The following is a 26,668-nucleotide window of genomic DNA, read 5'->3' on the forward strand; positions in this document are numbered from 1 at the left end:
TTGCTTCACACTTATCTTATGCTTTAAGATGTCGACATTGTGGCTGTTGGTCAACCAATAGATTAGCCTTAATCCAGCAGGCTTATAATCAAAACTGTTTCAAAATGGGACCATTCCTTTTTTTTTTTTTTTTGTGTGTTTATTGAGATAGATTGTATCTAGGATTGTAATAATAATAATAATAATGATAGTGGTGACAATGTTGCAGTTTTGCTTTTCTCAGCTTTGATCCAAAGGTGTTCCAGCCATGACCATCCCATCTTTTATTCAAACATAAAGTACATAGAGACTACTATATAATATTAATGACAGCAGTGATAATCTTGTAGTTTAACCCCAGGTCAGCCATTATCCAGCAGATTTATAATCAAAGGTATTTAAGCCATGATTATTTGATCTATTTTCCTTTAGACATAATGCATCTAGGATTGCATTATTTCATACTCTTCCATTTTGAAGTTTGTATACCATGATTTGAAGGAAATTTGACTACCATATTTAACTGATAATAACCATGCTGTGGCTCTCTGGTTTGGTTCATATATCAACTGTGTATTTTGAACATATCTCTGAGATGGTTTGTTATTGACCGTTCATTTGATATGTTGACTGACAGCTGTTTTATTGTCTTCAGTGTGGAAGCACAATGGCCCAGTGGTTAGGGCAGCAGACTCGCGGTCATAGGATCGCAGTTTCGATTCCCAGACCGGGTGTTGTGAGTGTTTATTGAGTGAAAACACTTAAAGCTCCACGAGGCTCCGGCAGGGGTTGGTGGCGAACCCTGCTGTACTCTTCTACCACAACTTTCTCTCACTCTTACTTCCTGTTTCTGTTGTACCTGTAATTCAAAGGGCCAGCCTTGTCACACTGTGTCACGCTGAATATCCCCAAGAACTACGTTAAGGGTACACGTGTCTGTGGAGTGCTCAGCCACTTGCACGTTAATTTCACGAGCAGGCTGTTCCGTTGATCGGATCAACTGGAACCCTCGACGTCGTAAGCGACGGAGTGCCAACAACAACATCTATTGTCTTCAGTAAGTTGACCAATAGTAGCTGTTTCACTGAACTTGGACACAATGCACCACTTGGGATCGAACTCATGGCCTTACGATAGGGAGCCAAATACCTTAAGCCCTAAGCCTTCACAGTCAATTGAGGTTGAGGGAAGCCCAAAGAGATACACCTTTGCCTCTCCACTTGTGTTCTTACATGTTTTCAAACCGTTCCAAAGTCCTCTTTGTCCTGAACTTTGGATTAGGTTTTGAATATTGTATGAAGCAGCAGCAGCAGTTTCTTCCTTGGCCCATCACATCCTGGATATTCAGCCAGGTGAAGGGTAGGAGGGCTGAGAGGTGGGGGGTACGTGTGTCTGCTCACAACTGCATGGGCACCTGAAACAGTTAACAAAAGCATGGTGTGTCCTACTGAGTCTTTCTCTCATTCATATAATAGCAGCAGTAGGAGGAGTATTGATAGGAGCATTGACCTTGCTTACCTGTTTATCCTCAGTAAGTGGGTTACAGACTAGCAAGAGGGCTTGTGTTACTTCATTTGCTAGAAATAACAGCCAGATCACTCGCACCACCCATCTTAGAAAATATGTTGTATAAAGGTGGTCCTTGACTCCCTCTTCACAGGGAAAAGACAGAATGGTCACAGTTGGAACATTCTTGGTTATAAGTCTATTCGATCAGGGTTGACCAGAACAACGAAAACAGCAACAAGTGGGTCATTTGAAGAATTTTGTTTTTATTTTTGAAATATTTCAATTTCTTTTTTGCTGCTTTTGTGCCTTTCTCAGATTATGAGATTGCATAAATATAGATTGGGTGGGGGGTAGAATTAGGCATCAACCCCCACCACTAACACCAACACCATTTCAGAGTCTACAATGATTGATATGCTATGCATAAGTGTGAACCTGACTTGGGTCTTTGACTGTGCTATCCATGAGATAAGTAGAGCAGTTCTCAAATTGTCAAAGGTCAGTTCCTGCGCATGCCCATCAAATGATTGGTGGAATTTTTTTCATGAGAAGACAAAATGAAGTTTGACAAATCACCCATGTGCATGGTGAACAGCAAGAATTGAAGCAATGACCTGCATATTCATTCTTAATATGTTCCAGTAGATTTGAACCTGAATATGTTTAAACACTTGTGTTTTATCATTCAGATGAATGTGTGTTCATAACACTCGATTCATTTGCATAAGGAATCTTTGAGACATCCAGTGTTTCAACATTGCTGTTTTTCATCAGCCAAAGGCAACTCAGACTCCTGGATCCAACAAGAGATTATGGTTCTTGTTTAAATTCAGTAAACAATTTTTTTACTGATGTGTGCTAATATTTACCAACCAATAATAAATCATCAAACACACAGTGAAAAGCAAGATGACTTACATGTTTATATTTAATACACTCCAACAGATTCTGTTGCATTTTGCCAATGGAGAACTTCTTTCAGATGAATCTTTGGGACATCCAGTATTTCAACATCATTGTATTTTATCAGTCATAGCTACCCTGGTCTAATGAATCTAACAAGAGATTGTGGCTCTTGTTTATGACTTAGCAAATACTAGCATTCTGTTGATTATGCCAAAGAGGGTTCCAGTTAATCCGATCAATGGAACAGCCTGCTCATGAAATTAATTTGCAAGTGGCTGAGCTCTCCACAGACTCATGTACCCTTAATGTAGTTCTCAGGGAGATTCTGCATGATGCAGAATGTAACAAGGCTGGCCTTTTGAAATACAAGTACTAAGCATTTTTGCCAGCTGAGTGCACTGGAGTAACATGAAATAAAGTGTCTTGCTCAGGGACACAACATACTGCTGCGATTTGAACTCACAACCTTCAGCAAACAACAAAGTTTTCATCTATATAATTCTTTCTTCACTATGTTTATAAAATAATTATTATTATTTTATAATTATTAAGATTATTGTAATTTTATGAAGGATGACAATTTGTCCCCATACTCATCTACCTACCCACTTTCTTTCTTTAATTACCCCCACCATTAACTTCATGAGGGCCTAGCATATATGTATAACTGTAATATATTTATACTTCTCTACCTATGTATATTTATGTATCTATTTATGCTTATTTACTTATGTATGTCATGTTCATGTATGTATGTATGTGTGTATATAAATATATATATATATATATATATATATATACATACACACACACACATACATACATATATATATGTTTATATGTGTGTGTTCATAAATATATTTATGTATATAATGTTCACCTCCATTTAAGTATATATAATGATGTATATATGTATTTATATACAGCCATGCCTATGTTTCTGCTATCTCCAGGGCCGGAAGGTTGCAATCTTTTTATATATCACTTGCCCCAAGAATTTGGCGATGCTGAACTAGCCCAGATGTTCATGCCTTTTGGTAATGTTATTAGTGCCAAAGTCTATGTCGACCGCGCCACCAATCAAAGTAAATGCTTTGGTGAGTAACACTTTTTGTCTTTATTCCATTTCTTTTCTGTATATAACTGTATGTATTTATTTATTTGTCATTTGTGTCTATTTTTTTATTTATCTAAATATATATATTTTGGTATATATTTTTAAATTTATTATTAACTTTATTAAATTTGTAAACCAAAAAAAGAAAAAAGATAAAAACTTCCAAATTTCATACGAAAGCTTAACATATATATATATGTATATCTATATATATATTTATATTTATATATATATTTATGTATATATATATTTATACGTATATATTTATATATATCTATATATATATTTATATTTATATATTTGTCATTTGTGTATTTTTCGGTATAGTCTTTTTGGTAATTCTTTTTAAAAAACAAATTTAGAAAAATGAAAAGATTTTTTTGAAAAAATACAAAAAAAAAAAAAAATGAGCCCTCTTTCCACTGGTGCTATAATAGCCGTAATGCCAATTTGTTTTGTCTGAACACAACTAAAACTTCATATTTATAGAGAAGGAAGAAGTGGGGGAAAGTGTATTGCAACTTTCATGCATTTCCCAAAGACTTAGCCAAATGGCCAAAAGTACTACCCAAAAACTGGCTTACCTCTTCAGAGCCAAGAAATGCTCAAACCCTTAACAACTACAACTTTTATGTAAGACACACTTCAGAACAATGCTCCCACATCTGGAACAGTGCTACAGATATCCTAGACCCCTGCTCCTAGACAAAGCAATGCATGGGAACCCCTACATACACAACGCAGCATAAATTTGTATTGGGTCCTTAGATCCTTGTGGGACCACAAGTAATGGCCCAGTGCACCCACATCTTAAAACAATCCTGTCCTAGACCACATCCAGAAAAAACACCACTCGACAGAATGAAATGATTGGCCACAACTGTTTGGGTGCTAGTGATTTGGTGCAACTGACAGAACATTTAACCTGTTTTGGTAACAGTACTTTTTGGCACTAGAAGCAAACACTCACACACATACACTCAGAAATTTAGTGGAGGTACATGGCTTAGTGATTAGGGTGTTCGACTCATGATCATAAGATTTTGTTTTCGATTCTTGGACCAGGCGATGCATCACATTCTTGTGCAAAACACTTCATTTCATGTTGCTGTAGTCCACTCAACTGGCAAAAATGAGTTGTGCCTGTGACAGACCAGTGTCCTGTCCAGGTGGGGAATATATGTGCCATGGAAACCAGGAAGCCTAACTATGACTCAAGAAGGTAACTTAACTTACTCAGAAATATACACATAGAAAAAATAAGGAGAGATATGCAAAAATACATTATAAGAAAACCTTTTTTTATCCTTATTTCATAAACTCTTTCAATGCCAACCCAGCTGAAACTGCCTCTGGCTTTGTAGTACAAATGTCTTGTTTCCATAAGTTTTTAATTAAAATCTTCCACCAAACCTTAGTCACAGTTTATGTTCTTAACACCAGCTTAATGACAACAAAGTTATTTTACTAAATCTTTTATTATATTTAAAATTAATTGAAAGAAACACAAAGCATCTCAAAATAAATACAGGGTTAATATTTCACTAGCCATCATAGTGAAAGTTAAAGGAAGTTTAGTAGTTGAGTAGTTGTGATAACAAGTTTGTTGTTAACTAGAATAAAAAACAAAAATTTTCACTTTCTCAAAAGGTCCTGGAGACAAAGAGTCTGATATCAAATAAATTAGGGTCAAATCAGCAAATAGGTAGGATCAAAACAGCTGTACAAAAATGTCACACACTCTCCACTCAATTCATTGACATGAAGTCATTTACCAACACCTTCCTCATGGTATTCTGGGTCTTCTCTCTGTCTTTTCTACTTCCACTGCTGTGATCTCTGCTCTTTAGAACTGACTGGTCTCATGACACCTCTTCTCAGCTACTTCACATATGCTTATTTCTTCTCTTGTCATCATATTCATATTGTATTTTCTCTCTCCTTGGCCCTGCATAAAACCTCTACATTCAGTCCTTTCTGCCCATGACATCTTCCTCCTAGAATAAAAACAAACATTTCATTCCTACAACAGTTGACTTGCAACCATTCAAGAATAATGCTAATTCCATTGACCTCACTAGTATTGGAGTAATGTTTTGTTTGGCTAAGAGTGTAACTCCCTTTGCCAGACAAAACCAAAAATATAAAATAAAGAAAACACATAAAATTTAGCAATCATATGTAAAATTAAATAGATTCAATCTGGAATTGAAACTGGGTTGCAGGTCTAAGTAGCAAACAGCTTACCTCCTGTTCTATCATGTTTTGTATTAATTGAAAGAATTATTTATAGTTTAAATTATATTTTGGTGAGAATGGGAGGTGTGGGAAGGCAAGGGTCATTATATTTACCATCACTAAATAATTCTAAATATAATTATTATTATTACTATTAAAATTATAATAATTATAATTATTATTTTTTTATTTCTGCCAGCAAAATATTCAAGAAGACAAAACAAAAAAAATTAGACTGAACATTTTTTAAAAAAGGATTTTCTATCTCAACTTATTCTGAATTATCTGTATTTATTTATACATTTATTAAATTATTGATTAATTATAATCTCCTGAAGAATCTATATCTCCTCCTCCCATTTTTTAAAAACTATTATAAAAGCAACGACAAAAATGTAAAACAAGAGCGACTGAGGAGGGGGGGGGAAGAGAGTGTTTGTGTGTGTATTTGTATGTGTATGTGTGTTGCCAACCTACAAAGATTCCTCAACAAAAGACTTTACCGATATGAGGGCAAAATTGATTCTAGATGCAGAATAAATTTACATGATCGTTAAAGAGGCTTTGTAAAATAACGAAGGCTCGTAAATTTTAAAGAAACATAAAATTATGCACAATATAATAACTAAAGATGACATTATAATGGAACAATATAAAGTAATTATAGGAAGAAGAAGAAGAAAAAATATATAAAGTGGGAGAAGGTAGGTGGTGGAGGGTCAAGGTGTGTACTATATTTAGTAATATTAATTCACTTGATATTTTTACCCCTAACGAACTATAGAAGAAACAAAATTTGGAAAAAAAGAATCTAGATTATGTTTGAAAGCATTTCAGAATGAATTTACCAAAGATATATTTTATGTCAACACAGAACATCTAATTCAATCGAATAATCTATGAAACACATTAGACACCCAAGCCAATGAGGAGGGGAGGGGAAACTCTATGAGGTCATAGTATAACTTGCTAGAAATAGTAACGAGACTCTCTAATCACATTCCACATTCTGAAACCATTTTGCTTGTTAGCATATTTCTCATGAATTAAGCCTTTTTGGAACAATGTATCTCAAATGACAATCTGGCTCTAAATAATAGCTCATAAATTCATCTCTATCCCCCCCTGCCCCACCCATTTCTTATTTCTTTATTGCCCACAAGGGGCTAAACATAGAGGGGACAAACAAAGACAGATAAATGGATTAAGTCAATTACATTGAGCCCAGTTCGTAACTGGTACTTAATTTATCGACCCCGAAAGGATGAAAGGCAAAGTCAACCTCGGCGGAATTTGAACTCAGAACGTAATGGCAGACGAAATACCACTAAGCATTTCGCCTGGCGTGCTAACATTTCTGCCAGCTCGCCCCACCCATTTCTAACCACCTGTTAACTCTCCCCTCACACTCTTATGAAACTAACTATCCTCCAATCCACTGTTCTTATCCTCCTTTATTTTCACTTTCTTGTACCTTGAGATTTTGCTCTGGGACCTCATCACTACCATCTTTATCTTCTTCCCAGTTACAGCCATCTGCCCTTATATAATGTGGGGGTAGTCACACACCTCCTCTATAGCAAGGCACCTGTGCTTGTCCTTTGTCACACTTTAACCCCAACCAACACCCAGCATAAAACCACCTCCCCATCTCAAATATTCCACCCAGATAGTCAAGGGGTCTTTCTCACTGTTATTTTTTTCTGTCTTGCAAGTTACTTGGCAATCTCACTAGTGCTGGTGGCATGAAAGCACCCACTGTAAAGTGGTTGGCAATTAGTAAGGGCATCTAGTCATAGAAACCATGTCAAAGTTGATATTGGGGTTCAACATAGCCATACCACTTGCCAGATTCTATTCAATCCATGCCACCATGGAAAGCAGATATGATGATGATGACTACATGCCATTAAAAACCCTTAAATGGGAAAGACACATAGCCGCCTGTAGAATTTGAACTACACATCTACTGTAACCCAGACAATTGTGATACCATTCCACTAAAATATTTTTCTAACCTTCTTCCATCCAGATTGGACATATTAGTCTTAGAAATGAGAATACTATTTGTTTATATCTAGAACGTATCTGAAGAATCTTGAGACATATGTAAATCATATATCTCAAAATGCCAATCTAGTTATTATTTATAGAGGGATTAGCAATCAAAATACCTTGTTCACAGAAAACTCGTTTGCATATTTCTCAATGCTTCTTTGTAGCCTGGCACTCTGTCAGTTACGAAAACGAGTGTTCTAGTTGATTCAATCGATCAAACAGCCTGGTCATGAGATTAGCATCCAAGTGGCTGAGCATTCCACAGACATACACACATTTACGGTAGTTGTTTTCAGAAAGATTCAGTGTGGCACCAGGATGTGACAAGGCTGGTCCTTTGGATCCCAGGTATGACTCATTTCTGCCAGCTGAGTGAACTGGAGCAACATGAAATAAAGTGTCTTGCTCAAGGGTACAACACGCCACTAGGAGTCAAATTCACAACTTTACGATCATGAGCTGAATACTCTAACCACTAAGCCACATGCCTCCACTTCTTCTTTATGTTCTAATGAAATACATAACCTCTGTCTTTCAATTTATTTTGATAAGTAATCAATAATTTGGATAAATTTAGAAAACAGTTTTGTTACCGTATTTCTCTTGAAGTACACTGCCTTCATTTCAATTAATTTTGAAAATAAAGAATTTCTTACTCATTGTCAGTGTTAAGCTAGTGTTTGGAACATAGCATGAAATTTTGAAGGCAGATTTCAGTTTAGATCCCTTTAACCCTTTTGTTACCATATTTCTGTTAAAATACATTGCTTTTGGTTTAGTTAATTTTGAAAATAATGAATTTAGTAAAATAATTGTCGTTGTTAAGTTGATGTTTGGAACATAAATTTTGACGGAAGGTTTTGATTAAGATCAGTTTCACACAGGAAGTTTGAATCACAGAACTCAGGATGGTTTCAAGTGGGCTGGTATCAAAAGGGTTAAATTCCCATAGGGATAATCACAAATATCTCCTTTTCAACTTCTCTCCTTTCTAATGTCAACAGAGTTAATCTAAAATTAATAAACATCACTAATTTCAAGCCAGAAATGATGTTTTGAATAATTAAATATGAAATTCAAAATAATTAAATAATTACTAATCAGTTTTTTATATTTTCTAATTCATTTTCATTAAGATTTCTTAATAAGCAACAACAGAAATTAACTTTTAAGTTTGCTGACGACAATCTGTCATTGCAAGGACATAAATCTACATTCTTTAAAAGTCAATCAATTTATGTTGACATTTAATAAACTCAATAAGATTCCTTTGATTTCAAGTCACAGATCACATGACATTTTCTCCAGACATCATCAACAAGTCTTTCATCCGAGAAACTCATTTGCTTTCTGAAACAGCTTCTTACATGGTCACTTCTTCAACTAGAAATAGCAGCCAAAAGCATAATGGTTCTCAACTGGGGTCTAGATGGTCCTTGGGGGTCCATATAAGATTTTGTTGTTAAAATTTATCTGCAATAAATTGGTCATACTTCTATAATACACAAGATATTTTTATAATATTTAAATATGAAAAATACTGTTATTTTTTAAACATCAAATGGCTAGGAAAGTACATGCAAGTAAAATATGAATCAAAGGGATCCATAAGTAAAAATTGATTGCGAAAAACTGGGTTAGATGAATATATGTTATTAACACATTGCCCTTCCTGTCATTAACCCTTATCTGTTTTTCAGGTAAGGGAATTTTTCCTTACACTTAGTGTAGAGCTAATGAAGATTTGTTAATAAGGAATGTCAACATAACCACACCATTTATAACTCAATCCTTTTTCATATGAAGCACAAAGACATGGGCATGCACCCCCACACACAACAGACTTATGTATGCTTTCTCTTTAGCGAATTCACATACAAGGCATTGACTGGTGAAACTTCACCCAAAGTTATAGCAGGTCCCGTGTTGTGGGACTGAACCCAAAATCATGTAGTTGAGAAGCAAACATCATACCCACACAGCCATATTTGCATCAATTAAATGTATGTACAATGTGATGTATGTAAACATTCTTAGTCTTGCTCAGAAGATTATTTTTGGCTTAAAATCCAAGTTACAGAGAGATTAGGATTAAGAAGACTGTCGTGATTCTGAGCCACCTTTGACTCAAGATTGTATAAAACAATGTTTAGTGTGTGTTCACAAGCCAAATTACAAGCACCTGGCAGGTAAAGTAGTTCTGTATATACTACAGCTGTCACTTGTGATCAAGGATGATTTGGTATCAGCATGCACTAAGCTTTTACTAATGATTTTAGGCCATCATGCAGTTGCAACCAGTCACAGGTGCTCTCCCCTCCCCCCGCCTCTCTCTCTGTACTTTCACCCTTGACCCAGCAGAATATCCAGGATGTGACAGGTGGAGGGAGAAAGGGCAGCACCTGTATAGGGTTGGTATTTTATTTGTAAACCCTGAAGGGAATTAACCCTTTCGTTACCATATTCATTTTGAGATGTCCTTGTGTTTCTTTCAATCAATTTTAAATATAACAAAGAATTTAGTAAAATTAAGCTAGTGTTATGAACATAAATTGTAACTAAGGTTTGGTGGAAGATTTTAATTCAAAACTTATGAAAACAAGACATTTGTACTACAGAGCCTGAGGTGGTTTCAGCCGGGTTGGTATCGAAAGGGTTAAAACATAATTGACCCCAGCGGGATTTGAATTTGGAGTACAGAGATCCAGAACAAATATGGCTTTCAATTTTTGGCACAAGGCCAACAAGATCGGGGGTGGGGGTTAAGTTGATTACATCAACCCCAGTACACAACTGGTACTTATTTTATCAACCCCAAACGGATGAAAGGCAAAGTCAGTCTCAGCAGAATTTGAACTCAGAACATAAAAACAAATGAAATGCCATTGAGCATTTTGCCCAGTGTGGTAATGAGTCTGCAGCTCAGCACTTTAGAAGGTAACATACGTTACAATTACAATGCCTTCTGTCTAAGACTATCTAATGACAGTAACAATCAGCAACCTTAAAATATCTGTGTGTGTGTTTTCTCTTTCTCTTTTTAATTTAGAGTAAATTTTAACTCGTCATCTACTTGGTAGCAAAATTATGTAGGAAAGTATCCTGTCTTAACCATCGTCCTTGCAGATTTTTGTAGTCCCAAATATTGTGACTGTTTGTAGCATGTGAGCTAAGGATTTGTATTCCTTCCTCAAGATCCCAAGTTCAACCATATTTTGCTCCAGAGGGGTTGGTATGTATCCTGGTGTTCCAATAGTAATAGGTTTGAAGCTGAAAGTATGTGTGTGTGTGAATATGTATGCATGTATATATAGGAGAGTATTGTAGTTCGCTTGTATGTATGTATGTATGAATGTAAAATAGCACAAATGAAATAAGGGTTTAACTGTTGGACAATGTGAGAAGTTACAAGAAGTAGACAACATTTCAAAAAGTGGTAGACAAAGTGTAAGCACAAATAAAAAAGTAACATAAAATGTTGTGATGTCAAGAAAAGGGAGAGAAGCAGATTGACATTTCAGGTGAATCTTTTATCGAAGGAGAATAAGAAAGAAATCATAAAAAGGAAAAGAAACAGGAAAAGAGATGATACCTGTTTAAAGCAAGTGTAGCTTTTTACTAGAGCTGGATAGATAGATAGATGAAGAGAGATATATGTAGATAGGTAGGGAGTTGAATAGACAGACATGTGATGTGATGTGTGTGTGTGTGTATATATATATATATATATATATATATATATATATATATATATATATATATATATATATAAATGTAAATGCCTGAGGAAACATACACATGGGATGGAGATGTAGTCGAGATTCATTGATATTATAAATAATATCTAATAATATCCAATGGAAGTGAAAATATCCTCACAAATGAAAATGTAGGATGTAGAAACATAAGTTGCAATATATATATATACACATACATACACATTTATATACACACACACACACACACATATATACATACACACATATATATATAGATATATATACACACACACACATATATATACACACACATATATATATACACACATATATACGCATATACATACATACATACATACATATATATATATACAGTGAGAGAGAGTCTAAGATAGCAATTTATAGCCTAGAATAAATTTCAAGAATCTAGAGGGAATTTGGAGATTCCACAGAGGAACTTTTCTTTAGATTGAAAAATTCTTTATCGTTATTTGCAGTTTTTGCAAGATTTATTCTCTTCGATGCTAATGTTAAATTAATACAAGGTAGTTTTTGCACAAAAGAGTAGGTTTATTTTTGTTATATATGGTGGGAGAAAATTAGGACAGTGAGTCGGTAAAGAAGCAGAGAGATAAAGTAAAATGATTAAGAGGAACCAGACCAGGTCTAACAAGACTTGGCAGTATAGTAGTCTGTTTTCTGTAAGAATTTGTCATGGATGGAAACAAAACAGAAGAATTAAAGAAATGTTTGTTAAAAATAAACATATATATATATATATATATATATATATATATATATATATATATATACACAGATATATATATATATATATACACAGATATATATATATATATATACACAGATATATATATATAAGAGAAATACTTTAAAAATAGAAAAAAATTGTCAACTTATAAATGAATAAAAAAACTTTTAGCTACTTCAATTCCTCTTACATTAATGCTTATTTCTATAAAAATGCAATAAACAGCTGATTACAGGGTTGTAAAAATAGGATAAAAATAATTTGTCGATTTAGCTGTTTTCTAGATACCAGCACCACCAACACCACTGACACTACCACCACCACTACCATCATTGCTGTTTGATAAATTAGGAACATAACAAAAGAAGTATTTTGTCTACAAACAGGAATGACTTGGGTTGAAATTCGATTTGATTCCATCCAAGATGGTTGGTAAATGATTCTAAAAAGATTAAAGATTAATAAACAGCAACAATATAATGAAAAAAGGAAATTTTTGAAAAAAAAAAAAGAAAAAAAGAAAAAACATTGCAAAGAAAAATAAGTGTAAAGGGTCACTTTGTTGAATTTAATGTCTAAATAAGTATAATTTAATAATAGCTGAAATGAAATTAGATTAACTTTTACTGTGTGTATGTATTTACATATGTATATATGTGTGGGTGTATTTACATACATATATATATACATGTATAAGTATATATACATGCACATATACACACACACAATGTATGTGTGAATATACATATATATACACACATGTATGTGTGTGTGAATATATGTGTTTGTGTGTGTATATGAGAGTATATTTGTGTATTTATTTATATATATGTAGATGTATATCATACATATATATATATATATATATATATATATATGCATAAATACACACACATATATATATATATACTCGTACCCACACACATATGTGGGAACTTTGAACCAAATAACAAACCTTGCAATGACAATATAGCTTCAAAAAGCCTGTTTCTCTAACAAAAAGGGTTCTGTTTAGTTTACTGTTCAGTGTTTTCTGTGTGGTTGACCAACAAGAAAGACACAAAAAAAAAAATGAATGAACAAAATTGAAAACAATTCTGCTTTGAAGTTTTGGAATCAGAAACAAAATTACTGTTATCTATCTATCCATCCACTGATTATAACGATGGTGAGTTTATTGTATGCAGTGCTCAGGTGTATTGTAACTCATCAGGAAAGGTTAAAAGAGGGGACAAATAGCGGCACTAAGTCAAGTATAGAAAGACAGTAATAAAAGCCAAAAGTACATGCATAATACACAGAATAAAATACAAAGACAGAAAAGCAAACATGTAAAAGAGCCATAGAAAAGAAAGGGTGTAGGGTTAGACAAATTTTAAGAAGCATGGAACTTAGGAAAGATGCAGTGTTCTGGCAGTTAATAATAGAGTCTGGTAGTTTATTCCATGCTTCATCAATTCTGAATGTGAAAGAATGTTTCCAAGAGTTATGGGTGCTGCGCTGTTTTTTTGATTTTTGTAAACATATCCATGAGTGGTAGAGATACTGAATCCAAAAAGGAAGCCATCTGAACATGGCTGACGCCAGTACCCACTGACAGTCCCCTATGCTGGTGGCACGTAAAAAGCACCATCCAAACGTGGCTGATGCCAGTACCCACTGACTGGCTCCCATACCAGTGGCACGTAAAAAGCACCATCCAAACGTGGATGATGCCAGTACCCACTGACTGGCTCTCATGCCGGTGGCACATAAAAAGCACCATCCGAACGTGGCTGATGCCAGTACCCTCTGACTGGCTCCCATACCAGTGGTACATAAAAAGCACCATCCAAACGTGGATGATGCCAGTACCCCCTGACTGGCCCCCATGCCAGAGGCACCTAAAAAGCACTCACTACACTCTCAGAGTGGTTGGCATCAGGAAGGGCATCCAGCTGTAAAAACATTGCCAGATCAGATTGAAGCCTGGTGCATCTGCTGACTCTCCAAACCTCAGTCAAACCATCCAACCCATGCCAGCATGGAAAACGGACGTTAAATGATGATAATGATGAGTGGTGGATTGACAGAATCGTTTGTGTGTTAGACGAAATTCTTTGTGGTATTTGTCCTAGATCTTTACGTTTTAAGTTCACATCCTACAGTGTTCTCTAACTCTAAATCAGATCAGCCCCTAACATTGACCAAGATTTTACATAAGGAGCACCAACAAACATGTATATATATACAAACACAATAGCTGCAGGCATGTGTGTTTGTGTGTGTTCACATGCATACACATATGAAGACAACAAGAAATATAATTAGGTGTGTCTATGCAATAAAAAGCGTCAGGCACATTAATAAATACCCATTTTGTACTATCATTAACTAAATTACTAACAACAAATTTGACAAATCATAAGTTACCAAAAGAAAACAAAAACAATCTCGGTATTTACTACATTCTTATTTTTAACACACACACACACGCATATATATATGCTTACATATATATATTTTTTTAACACTTCCTTTTTAAATCTTTTCATTTTTCTAAATATTTGGTTACATACAAATGGATTTTCTCTTTGAATTCTATGAATGATAAAATTATTGGTTTTGCTACAAAGGCAAAGAAATTTTTTTTTTTAAATGTATATACACCATATATACATACATATATATATATGGGAGTATGTGTACACACACACACACACACACACAAATATATGTGTGCATATTTAACAGTTTGAAAGTAAAAGAAGCAAAAGATAGAATAGACTTTGTTTCTACAAATTAATCTTTAACATTGGAATTTATTCGATAAAGCAGAAAAGAAAATTAAATTAACAAAAGACAAATCTTTTAAATGAACAAAAACATATATATGTGTGTGTGTGTGTGTGTGTGTGTGTGTGTATGTGTGTGTTATTTAAACTGTTATTGATTATTTTTTTACATTATTCATGTAACATTATTCAAATGCTATTTTACATGCCTCAGCCTATATATATATACATATATATATATGTATATATATATATATGTGTGTGTGTATCAATTGTTATGTTAAATGCTTCTTTATTTCAGGTAATACCCTCTTTCCTTCCTTCCTTCCACATCCTTATTTCATTGGGGTTTTTTTTTCTCATATGACATGTATTTGTTGTATGTTTGTGCTTTGTGTCAGCAGTGTGTATGCACAAGCATGTATATATATATATATGTATACATATATATGTGTGTGTGTGTGCATATACTTATAAGAGCATGCACACATAGATACACATGCATACACTTATTTCCTCTCTCTCTCTCTCTCTCTCTCTCTCTCTCCTTCACTCTGTTCAGCTGAAGGTAAAGAAACAAATAGACCATGAAACAATATTAGAATACACACACACATATATCAATTCTTTAATATATGTAAATTAAAAAATATATGTATATATATTTTTTACTTAACTTTAAAAAGATAATTCCACACAACAAACAACATACACATATACCTACACACACTCATATATATATGTGTGTGTCTGTGTTTGTTTGTATGTATGTATGTATTTATATATACACACATCCATACAGGAATACACAGCAACAACTACAATAATACAATACAAAGCATATTCAACAAGACAGACTCCCAAAACCTCACCCCCCACAAAAGCCCTTTCCCTCTATCCCTGCCTCCCATCCAAATCCCAATTTGGCTGCTGGCTGCATTTTGACTAAAAAGCGTGTTTGTTTGCTTGCTTTTTAGTTTCTATTTGTTGTGGATTTTATTGTTGAGTGACATAATTTTATATTATTCCGTCTGTGGCGTATATGCACATATTTTCATTATTGTTTGCTTGTGTTCATATTGCCCGGTGTTGTTTAGAAAAAAAAAATAATTATTATAAAAATCATCTTCAGTGCTTTCGAGTGTGTGTGTGTGTGTGTGTTTGTGTGTGTGTGTATATATATATATATATATATATACATATATACACACACTCACACACACACATATATATATACATATATGTAGATATATATATACATATATATATGTCATATATTATAGATAGATATATCAATATATTATGCATACATCGTATATATATACATACACACACATACATTCCTATATATGTATATTTGTGTGTGTGTGTATATATATATATATATATATGCATGTATGTATGATGTGCATATATATATATATATATATATATATATATATATATATATATATATATATGCAGATATATATGTATGTGCATATATATATATATATATATATATATATATATAATGCTATCCTAGAACACAAGTCACTTGTAATGGAAGTATTGATAGGATATATTTTCTTAGCAACATCAAATAATAATAATAATAATAATAATAATAATAATGTGAGTAAAGAGGTTGAAAAAATCACCAACTACTCCAAATTGGAAGTGGAAATGGCAAGACTGTACGGAATGCAAGAGGGTAATGTAAAAGTAATACCAGTGGTGATCGGAGCATTGAGATCAATCCCATTAAAACTTCAAGACTTCTTAAGGCAACTGGAAATCCCATGCAAGATTGATGTCTTGCAAAAAGCAGCCTTATTGGACACAGCGCACATCTTAAGGAAATTATTATCTGTCTGAGGTCCTTGTTGTAACTTGACAGATGACTAAAGATTCCGGTGCAGTTTTACCTACACTGTGTTACGAAGGAATAAAAGTAATGAGTATGGTAATAAAATTTATTGATATATAATTTACTGATGCAATAATAATGCACCCACCAAAATATACCATCTAATACAGTTGGATATCATGACATATTGAGACTCAATATCTGTTCTATTTAGAACAGATCAAATTCTTTGGAAAATACAAAGATGTTTCATTATGGCTTGATTATAAGTTTGAAAGGCAACAGCAAAAAGCATTTAGTTCCATACTGCACAATGGAGGGAATAATAATTGTAGTAATTATAACAGTGATTAATATATTATACACTGTTCTTAATGATTTCATTGACTTTTCATGAACCTCATTAAGGAAAGTAAATTTGGTGAATTGAATCAGTAAGTTGTCATAGTTCTGTGCTTCAGTAGTAATCGTCTTTTAGCATAAGCACTGCCTGAGAGTTGACTGGGCATAGCAATATGTTGATGCAGGACAAAGTATTCTGTCCAAAACAATATAATGGACTTGCAATTCACAATCAGGTATTCTGATATTTATCCTTTCTACCTAGGTGGATGAAGGACAGATAGCCAGATAGATAAAATAGATAGAATGAATTGATAGATAGACTTGTAATAAGAGAGTGGTTGAATAAGGTGTCAGGTGAAACTTAGCCTCAACTATAACATATTTCATATATGTATATATATATATATATATATATATTTAACAACTGGAATACTTTTTCTGAAAATAGATTTAATCCCTTCATGAAAACTACAGTGTAAAATTTAAGCAATCTCATATTTTTACAAACTATTTAACAACCAAGTCATTTGTGAGATATTAGATGATATTATTATTATTATTATTATTATTATTATTCCATTGAAATATATTTTAGAAATAAGAGAGCACAATAAATAGAAGAAAACAGACTAAAAATAACAAAAGGAAAAAAAAAACAATACACATATCAACTTAACATAGTTCAAAGATTCTAAATATTTCTACGTAATTTTAACATTTCTTTTCAGTCAGTTTTATGCTAAAAAAAAGGTATTCTATGCTTCACTAAAGGAAGAGAAAAAGGTCCAAATATAATTTGGTTTTTGGAGGGGTTTGTTTCTTAGATGAAGTATGTTTCGCATAACAGTAATGGAAACAAGTTCAATTTATTTACTAGAAATTTTAATTTAGGGGTAAAAAATTTCTTAGAAAATAAGACATTATCACAGAATAACAATGAAGAAGTTCTTCTATTATTAATATCTTGATGACTATACAGATCATAATCTAATAAAGTACAACAGGGTAGTCATTTATTTGGGAATAGGGATTAAACATATAGGAAGATATGTTGCCAAACTTTTGTAGTCATTACATCATTTTCTCTGGCAAATTCAGAAACAACAATAATTCCATCCTCTAACTTACCATTTTTACAGAAATCTTTTAGTTTTCATTTTTGTTGATTTTTTTTTTCATTTTTTTTTTTTCTCACCAAATATAGTTAGATATGTTTGTATAATGTTCAGTTAGCTATTTTACTATAAATGGAGAATGTTATCTAACATGTAGAAAAAGATACATACACACACTGGCACATGTTAAAACACACACAAATGTATATATGCATACATATATTTGCATATATTTTTATGTCTATATATATATATACACATGTATAAATTTGTGAGTATGTGTATATAAACCTATATATAAATAAACATATGTATAAATTTGTGTGAGTGTATGCATGTTTATATTCACCTACACCTGTATGTGTGTATAAGTATATATGTACACACATATATATATACATGCATAATTATGTTTACACACACACTTATATACATATGAGTGTTCACACACACACACCCACAAACACACACACATGTTCAAAACTGACAAGAATGGCAACAAAGAAGATGGTGATAACAAGGTGTATTTATTTGTTTGATGAACAATTAAGGAAGAAGAAATGACTTTGATATTTCAAGCTTAAGCCCTTCAGAAAGTTAGGTGATTAAAGGAAGGAAAGAAAAGAATAGTGATGGAGAAGTCTGTGTTATTCTGTGTTAAGCTACGTAATATATACATATAATTTATAGGTAATCTAAGAATCCATAAGCCAGAACAAATAGGCACTCCTATTTATCAATAGACTGGGTATTTAATCTAAGTATACAGCATTATAGATTCATTTCAGTCAATCTTACTTATCAGTTTCATACAGGATATTAGGTAACAGGATATTAGATAACTAAAACCACATGCTCTTCAGAGGTGACAGGTATAAAAAAAAATATGGTGCTGCTCTCTGTTGTTGGAGGTGATAAAATGTCATATCCAATTTGCTGGTGTTGTGAAAAAAGAAAATGAAGTCATGGGAGACAAACGAGTAGGACATTTATCAAGTTATGTCCTTTGGCCCCAAAACACTTGAGTTTGATGTAAAGTAGCAAGAGTCTGGTGGATGAAAACATGTGCAGGAGGAGATTAAGGTGTTATGTGTGTAGAAGGAGAGATTGGGTGTATATGTGTGTTCATTTGTGTATAATTTGGTAAAAGTCTTTGCTGGATTCCCAGGATATAATGTTGGGAGGGCCAGTGGTAGAGAATCTAGTGATTATAGCCTTGATGAAGCCTGTTGGTAAGCTAATATATACCTTCTCTCATGTGGGCACATGCTAAAATATCTTGTTCCTGCAGTTTAGGTAGATGTCTTGGTGCTGAGAACTTTTTAATATAATTCTTTTCTCAGCTAAATATGACCTGCATTTTCTGCTGTTATTAAAAAAAGGTTTTCCCTTTTCTAAGCTTTTCCTCTTGATGTTGTAATCCATGGCACTTTCTTTTAACAACCATAACTGTCTAGCCAGGGCTGTGACAATGCCTTTCTCTTGCATATCGAAGGAAGATTTATGGTTGTTGAATCTGGTCTTGAAACAATCATATGTAAGGCACAAATAACATGAAAGGGCCTCAATGGACAGTCAAATGTGCAGAAGTATGTGAATGCAACAGAATGTTCTTTCACACACATGTATGTATGTGTGTGTATATACATTAATAATAGCCACCAGGCTGAGTAAGATTCTAGTATGCACATATTAAATTAAAATAGCCATCTATGTATCATACTTAATGAATACACACTGCACTGCACTATTTGCACTGCACTATTTGCTGACATGGGTGGATGGTATTTTTTGAGGCAGAATTCTATGGCCAGATGCCCTTCCTGTCACCAACACTCACTTGTTTCCAAGTAAGGTAATATCTCCCCATGACCGGACATGTTTTCACAGAAAATTAGAAATGTACACTGCTTGTATGACTGATACTCATTTACAACCATCCTGTGAAGTCTACACAAGGAGACAGTAACACACACACACACACACACACACATACTCAGCAGGCTTCTTTCAGTTTTTATCCACCAAATCCATCATAAGGCTTTGGTCAGCTTGAGGATATAGTAGAAGACACTTACCAAAAATAAAATGCAGTGGAATTGAAACTGAAACTATTTGGTCAAGAATCAAACTTCCTACCAAATCGCCACGCCTGCATTTATGTATGTATACAAATTATAAACATATAGACTACATGCACACACATATATATAGCATTTCATATCTGCCTAGTTGCAAATGTCCCACAAGCTTGCTATGAAGAAAAAAATGACTTCCAAGTAATTATAATGCTAGGTAACCAAATGTTGAAGGATTTGATCTGGATTTTAAACTAACAGAAGTCAACTTTCCATCTGTGATATGAAATTCATTTACTAACATGCAATATATATTGTTACAAATTTATATATAGATAGATACTTATATGCTTACATGTAAGTGTATATATGCACGCACAGACATGAGTACATGCTAAGTCTATGCATATACATAAAGTATGCATATCTAGGAATATACATATTTATGTGTGTATAGGTATATATATATTTGCTTATACAAATGTACATTTTGTTGTACATTTATGTGTACATATATATATATACATAATACTTGCATATACATGCATGCATGTGCATATATATATATATATATATATGTACATACATACACATAAATATATATATATATGCAGATATGTGTGTGTATGCATATATATAAATATTCTAGTCTATCATCAATTTTAGCCAGTGACTGTGGCCATGCTGGGGCATTGCCACTAGTGTTAATGCTCTCTTATTTTAGACTCATTTCTTGGCCGTCTCCAGAATCAGTCTTGGTGAAGTGAGTTGGACAGAGCTTCCCTTGTGTTCCTTGATGTGATATGGGTTAATCTGATACATCAGATAAAAATTTGTCTAATTGTTCATTGAACACGTCCATATCTACACTGTTTAGATCTCTGAAGCCTTTTAGAAAGGTATTGAAAAGATATGGATCTTTATACCCTAAACTGTTACAGTACTGGGTCTTTACTCTAATGGAGAGGGTGGGATCTTTGATATTATGTAATAGAATCCAGTTCAGTGATTGGTATAGCTTGCAATCCCAAAGTACATATGGAAGACTTCCATATGTATATCAGTGCATATCTTTTGAGTCCTTTCTCCAGGGTATAGAGCCTCAGCTTTTTTAGACATTTCCGGTAGGTTGATCGGTGCCCTGAAGTAGTAATCTTGGTGTAGTAGTGTTGGATTACCTCAAGTTCTGCTGTTAATTTGGTGCCTTACAGCAACTGTAATTAAAAGAAATGATCCAAGTAACTTGGCACAAATGTTTTCTATAGGGGCAACATGGTTTCTTTTTCCATGCTCTAAACGATCTCAGAATTCAACCACTCAGTTATATGCACTTTGCATATATATATATATTTGTGTAAACATACAAGATGAAGGATTAAGAAATATGTTTCTATTTGTATACAATGCCAGGAGTATTAAATCTCTCTTGTAGAGAGTTACTTAGTGGATGCATCATTAGAGAGGCTAGCAATAATATATCTGAGGAAGTATGTTTATATCATAGATGTGTGTGTATAGACATGTGTCAGTCTTGTTTTCAAGTTAATCTGAATGGCATTGATTTACATGTGTGTATGTATGTGTGTGCATGTGAGAGAGAGAGACAAATAGACTATTTCATCAGACATATACTCAAGAATATTGACCTGCCATTACATCGTTGTAAAGAGCCAAAATCAAATATCAAACTCATGCTGTGATTTAACACCAGCATCTTTCCCTCAAATAAATACATACATACATACAATCATATATACATACACACACAGACAAATATATACATATATATAAATATATACATACACACACATACAGTTACACATGCAAGCACACACAGAAATAAACTCCTTATATACCTATATCTATGTATGTACACAACGATAGCAGAAGAATCTGTTTGAAAAGGTATGTGAAATGAAAAGAGCAAGCGCCAGAATATGGAAAGAAACAGGGAAATCTTTTGGTCGGCTAGCTGAACTTGTTTTTGTTTTTCTGCCATCAGGTTTTGTTAGCTTTGACAATCCAGCCAGTGCCCAGGCTGCTATACAAGCCATGAATGGATTTCAAATTGGAATGAAACGCCTGAAGGTACAGTTGAAGCGGCCAAAAGATGCAAATCGCCCCTATTAGAACGTCTTCTTATCAAATTAGAAAATGGTAAGTAAGGGTTAAAAGTTATTTACAACATAACAACAAAAAAAGAATGTTATTTACACAAAGTATAAAGAAATATTTATATATATATATACATATAACAACGCTCACCTAAAAACAATATTCGTATACCATACAAACTCTAACGAAAGCCATTCGAGCGAGAAGAATAAAAAGAGAACGACGGAAAAATGGACATTCACCAAAATTTAAGAAAAGGAATAAAAAGCATAAGCAGCAGCTTTCACAGTGGCCTGTATTTTATATAGGTTTTGTACTATATCACAATTGATATATATATATTTGTACAATATCGAAAATTTACAAAGCAATTTATGATAACAAGGAGGATAACTCTTTGTGTCAAACAAATTTGTAAGAAAAATATAGTATGAATTACTTCCCTTCGTTGAAAAAAAAATCTGCTTCCATTTTTATTGAATATTTTTAAAAATCTACCACCACCACCACCACCTTCACCACCAACACCACATATGTTGTTATAAAGGTTTTATTTTTTATTTTTTTCCATTTTATTTTTATCCTGAAATCCATTATAAACTTTCAAAACCAGAGCTAGGAAACATGCGAAAGTTTATATATACTTCTTTCTAGAGAGTTCCATTTGGTTTATATATGTGTATGTATATATATATATACATAATCATTGAGGCGTTACTGTTGTTTCATTTTGTATTTTTTTAGAAATAAATTCGAGTAAAATATATTTCCTCATTCATATGTATTTCAACAAACTGGTGTAAACAATAAAAGTATTTTAAAAAAATAAATATTGAGAGATGGCACAAGTGTGAGGACTCCAGGTAAAGAACACTTACAAAGAATTCGCATAGGTAGCTGCAACTTTAAAGATATCAAGCTACAAAGAGATGCAATTTAAACAAAAGGACTCCACAATGGGATTATATATTCATTCAACATAAGTTGCACAATGTAGGGAATTATTATCAGACAAAAATTAAATTGATAATGGTATATGCACAGACACTTACCAGTGGTGCTTCATGTAGAGTGCAATTAGGTGCATCAATATTGTCATACAATAGATTTGAGCACTGTCTCATAAAATAAAACAAATGTTACGTGTGTGTATGAATGCTTGTATAGTCAATGTATGATGTGTGTTAACCAGAAGGTGAAATGTTAACAATTGGAAGAGTGTAATTTTAATAAAGAAGACATTGTGAATATACATTCCACCCTTGATCAATTAGGTATATGCAGCACATGTATATATGATACCAGAGTCTAATAACTGCAATGATAGAGTTATTTAATATGAAGATAAATGCGTTTTAATTGAAAAACAAACAGGGATGCAATAATAATCAAATAACACACCTTGTAGCATATAAGAATATTATTTGTTGTAATATATTTCTGGTCTTATGCTAAAATAGGTACAACATTCAAGTAGGAGAAAACCAGTTATAATCATTATACAAAACGTGTAATTCATAGCATGCTGTGAATCTAAATGATACTCCCCTAGATGGAAATCAGTCTTTCCATTGATATTAGCTTGTTCTCTCCAAATATTTAAAGCAGTTAACACTTTTGATACCAACATACTTAAAATTCCTTTCTGGATTTTTTAATACAAAAGATCAAAAGCTTTTTAATTTAAATTTTAAAAAATCATTCATCAAAATTTTATAACAGAATTTCTTTTTGCTGAATAATGAAGTTAGTGACTTTAATTTTAAATCGTTGATATAGCAGCTTCCCTGAAGTCACATTACAAGAGGAAAGAAAACATTGCCTTTGAATTCAGTACATTACAAGAAAATACTGAAGGAGAAAAGGGGGATTTCTTATATAGGAATTATTCTTTATTAATTTGAAAAGATTAAGTGTTTGTTTGACAGTTAAAAACTTTAACCTTTGAAATTAGAAATGTCAGGCAAGCAGATCAGGAATTATTTAATGAAAAAAGCAAGATGGCTATTGTAATAGTAATAATAACAATAATTGTAATCATGGATGGGATAAAGGGTTGCAAAAGAAAAATTAATTTTTAACTGACAAAATCCTTTATCATTATGGGGGAAGGAGTCAAGTATCTCGTATGTATATATGGGTCTATACATGTTTTTGTAGTTGGGAAGGGAATGTGCGTTGGTATGTGTTGTTTGTGTGTTTTAAATTTGTGAATGATTGTCTTTTCTTTTTCTCACATTTATCTACTCACACACAAACACACTCGAAAAAGACACATGCTTACACATGAAAAGCAAAACAATTTCTTCATTTCATTCAGGTAAACTTTAAGAACACATCTTTCAGAAATCTAAATAAATACATTTAACATACAGGATCAAAATTAATTATACACATTAACAGCTGCCATTAGACCACATTTTTGTTTTATATACATACATATAGATATCTATAATCACCATCTCTACATAGAACTTAAAGACTAATTTGGTGTGAACATCATCGAAATATTCAAGAGTAACTTAAAATAAACAGTTGTGTGTTGCTGAACACATTCCTTTTTCTTTCACATTTTTATTGTCGCTATTGTTTTGTTCTTATTGTATGTAAGAGTGTGTATAATTGAGAGTGCATATTTCATACAAAAACAAGGAATATCTGCAAACATAATTCAGGTTACAAACTAAGTGCCAAGTATTCTAGTTTGATGACATTAATACATAAGAACAAATAGAGGTTGGCAATGTATAATCTAGCATTGTCAAGATGAATTAGGCTAAACACATGCATAGATATATATACACATACACATACATATATATATAGATATATGAATGTATGCTAATATGTGTGTGTGTATATATATATGTGAATGTATGTGCATATATATGCATGTATGTGCATATGTGAGTATGGAGATATATGTATGTGTGTGTGTGAATATATGTATAGATGTACAAATATGTACATATCTACGCATATGTATATATACACACGTGCATACAGGCACACTTCTACCACACAGTTTCAATCGTTTTTTTTTATCAAAAGTGAAGCATCAACTCATTGTGTGAGTGACTTTATATATATATATATATATATATATATATATATATATTATATATTTATACATACATTCACACATTAATATACACATGTTTATATACACATAGATATATATACATGTATGTATATATTACATCTATTGTTGTTTATTGCATACTAACCATTATTTTATGTTCCACTAACTGCTACATTGGTGTTTGGTGTATAACAATGTAATAATAGTAGCTATAGTCAGTCAGTCCACTAACTTCTCTCTCTCTTTATATATATATATATATATATATATATATATATATATATATATATTTATATATATATTGGTGTTTGGTGTATTACAGTGTCTTTATTAGTAGCCATACTCAGCCAGTTCCCATACTGCTCATTTGGTGTTTGGTGTATTATTTAGTAGCCATACTCAGTTATTAATATAACTGTTTCTATTGGTGTTTGGTGTACAGTACTCTATTTAGCAGCCACAGACAGCCATTTTTCTCTCTTCTATATATATATCTATATATATATATCTATTTGTTATATTGGTGTTTAATGTATTACAGTGTATTAGTAGCCATATTCACTGATGCCACTTACTAACTGCTATATTGGTATTTGATGTATAAACAGTGTGTTAACAGCCATACTCAGATGTTTTACTAACGTACTTTGGTGTTTGGTGTACATTTTTATACTCTCTTAGTATTTACTATCTTTAATTTTCATTTTTTTTCTCCTCTTTTTGATATATTGGTGTGTTTTTTTTTTGTATATTTAGCTATGTATAATTAATAATATCAACTATTTTTAAATTGTATTTCCTTCAGAGAATCTGAAGAAAGCCATTTCTAATGTTTCTATGTTTCCTATATTTCTGATGATCATGTCTCATCTATGTATCTATGAATGTATGTTTGTATGTAATTCTGTGATTTATACTATATGTATCCAGTCCAGCATTCCATTCTACTCATTTCTACACACATCTGAATATGTGTATATATATATATATATATATATATATATATATATATATA

General features: G+C 32.7%; 1 protein-coding gene across 1 annotated transcript in view; it reads left to right on the forward strand.

The window, feature by feature from the left end:
* Nucleotides 1-22,631, forward strand: part of LOC106882486 (CUGBP Elav-like family member 3) — a 650,826-nt gene extending 628,195 nt beyond the window's left edge. Inside the window, exons 10-12 of the mRNA XM_052969856.1 lie at nt 1,234-1,331; nt 3,233-3,491; nt 22,459-22,631. Of these exons, the coding sequence (XP_052825816.1) occupies nt 1,234-1,331; nt 3,233-3,491; nt 22,459-22,586 (485 nt within the window). The 3' untranslated portion in view covers nt 22,587-22,631. The remainder of the gene's footprint in view (nt 1-1,233; nt 1,332-3,232; nt 3,492-22,458) is intronic.
* The last annotated feature ends 4,037 nt before the right edge of the window (nt 22,632-26,668 follow it).

This window comes from Octopus bimaculoides, chromosome 8 (assembly GCF_001194135.2).
Source record: "Octopus bimaculoides isolate UCB-OBI-ISO-001 chromosome 8, ASM119413v2, whole genome shotgun sequence".
NCBI lineage: Eukaryota > Metazoa > Mollusca > Cephalopoda > Octopoda > Octopodidae > Octopus > Octopus bimaculoides.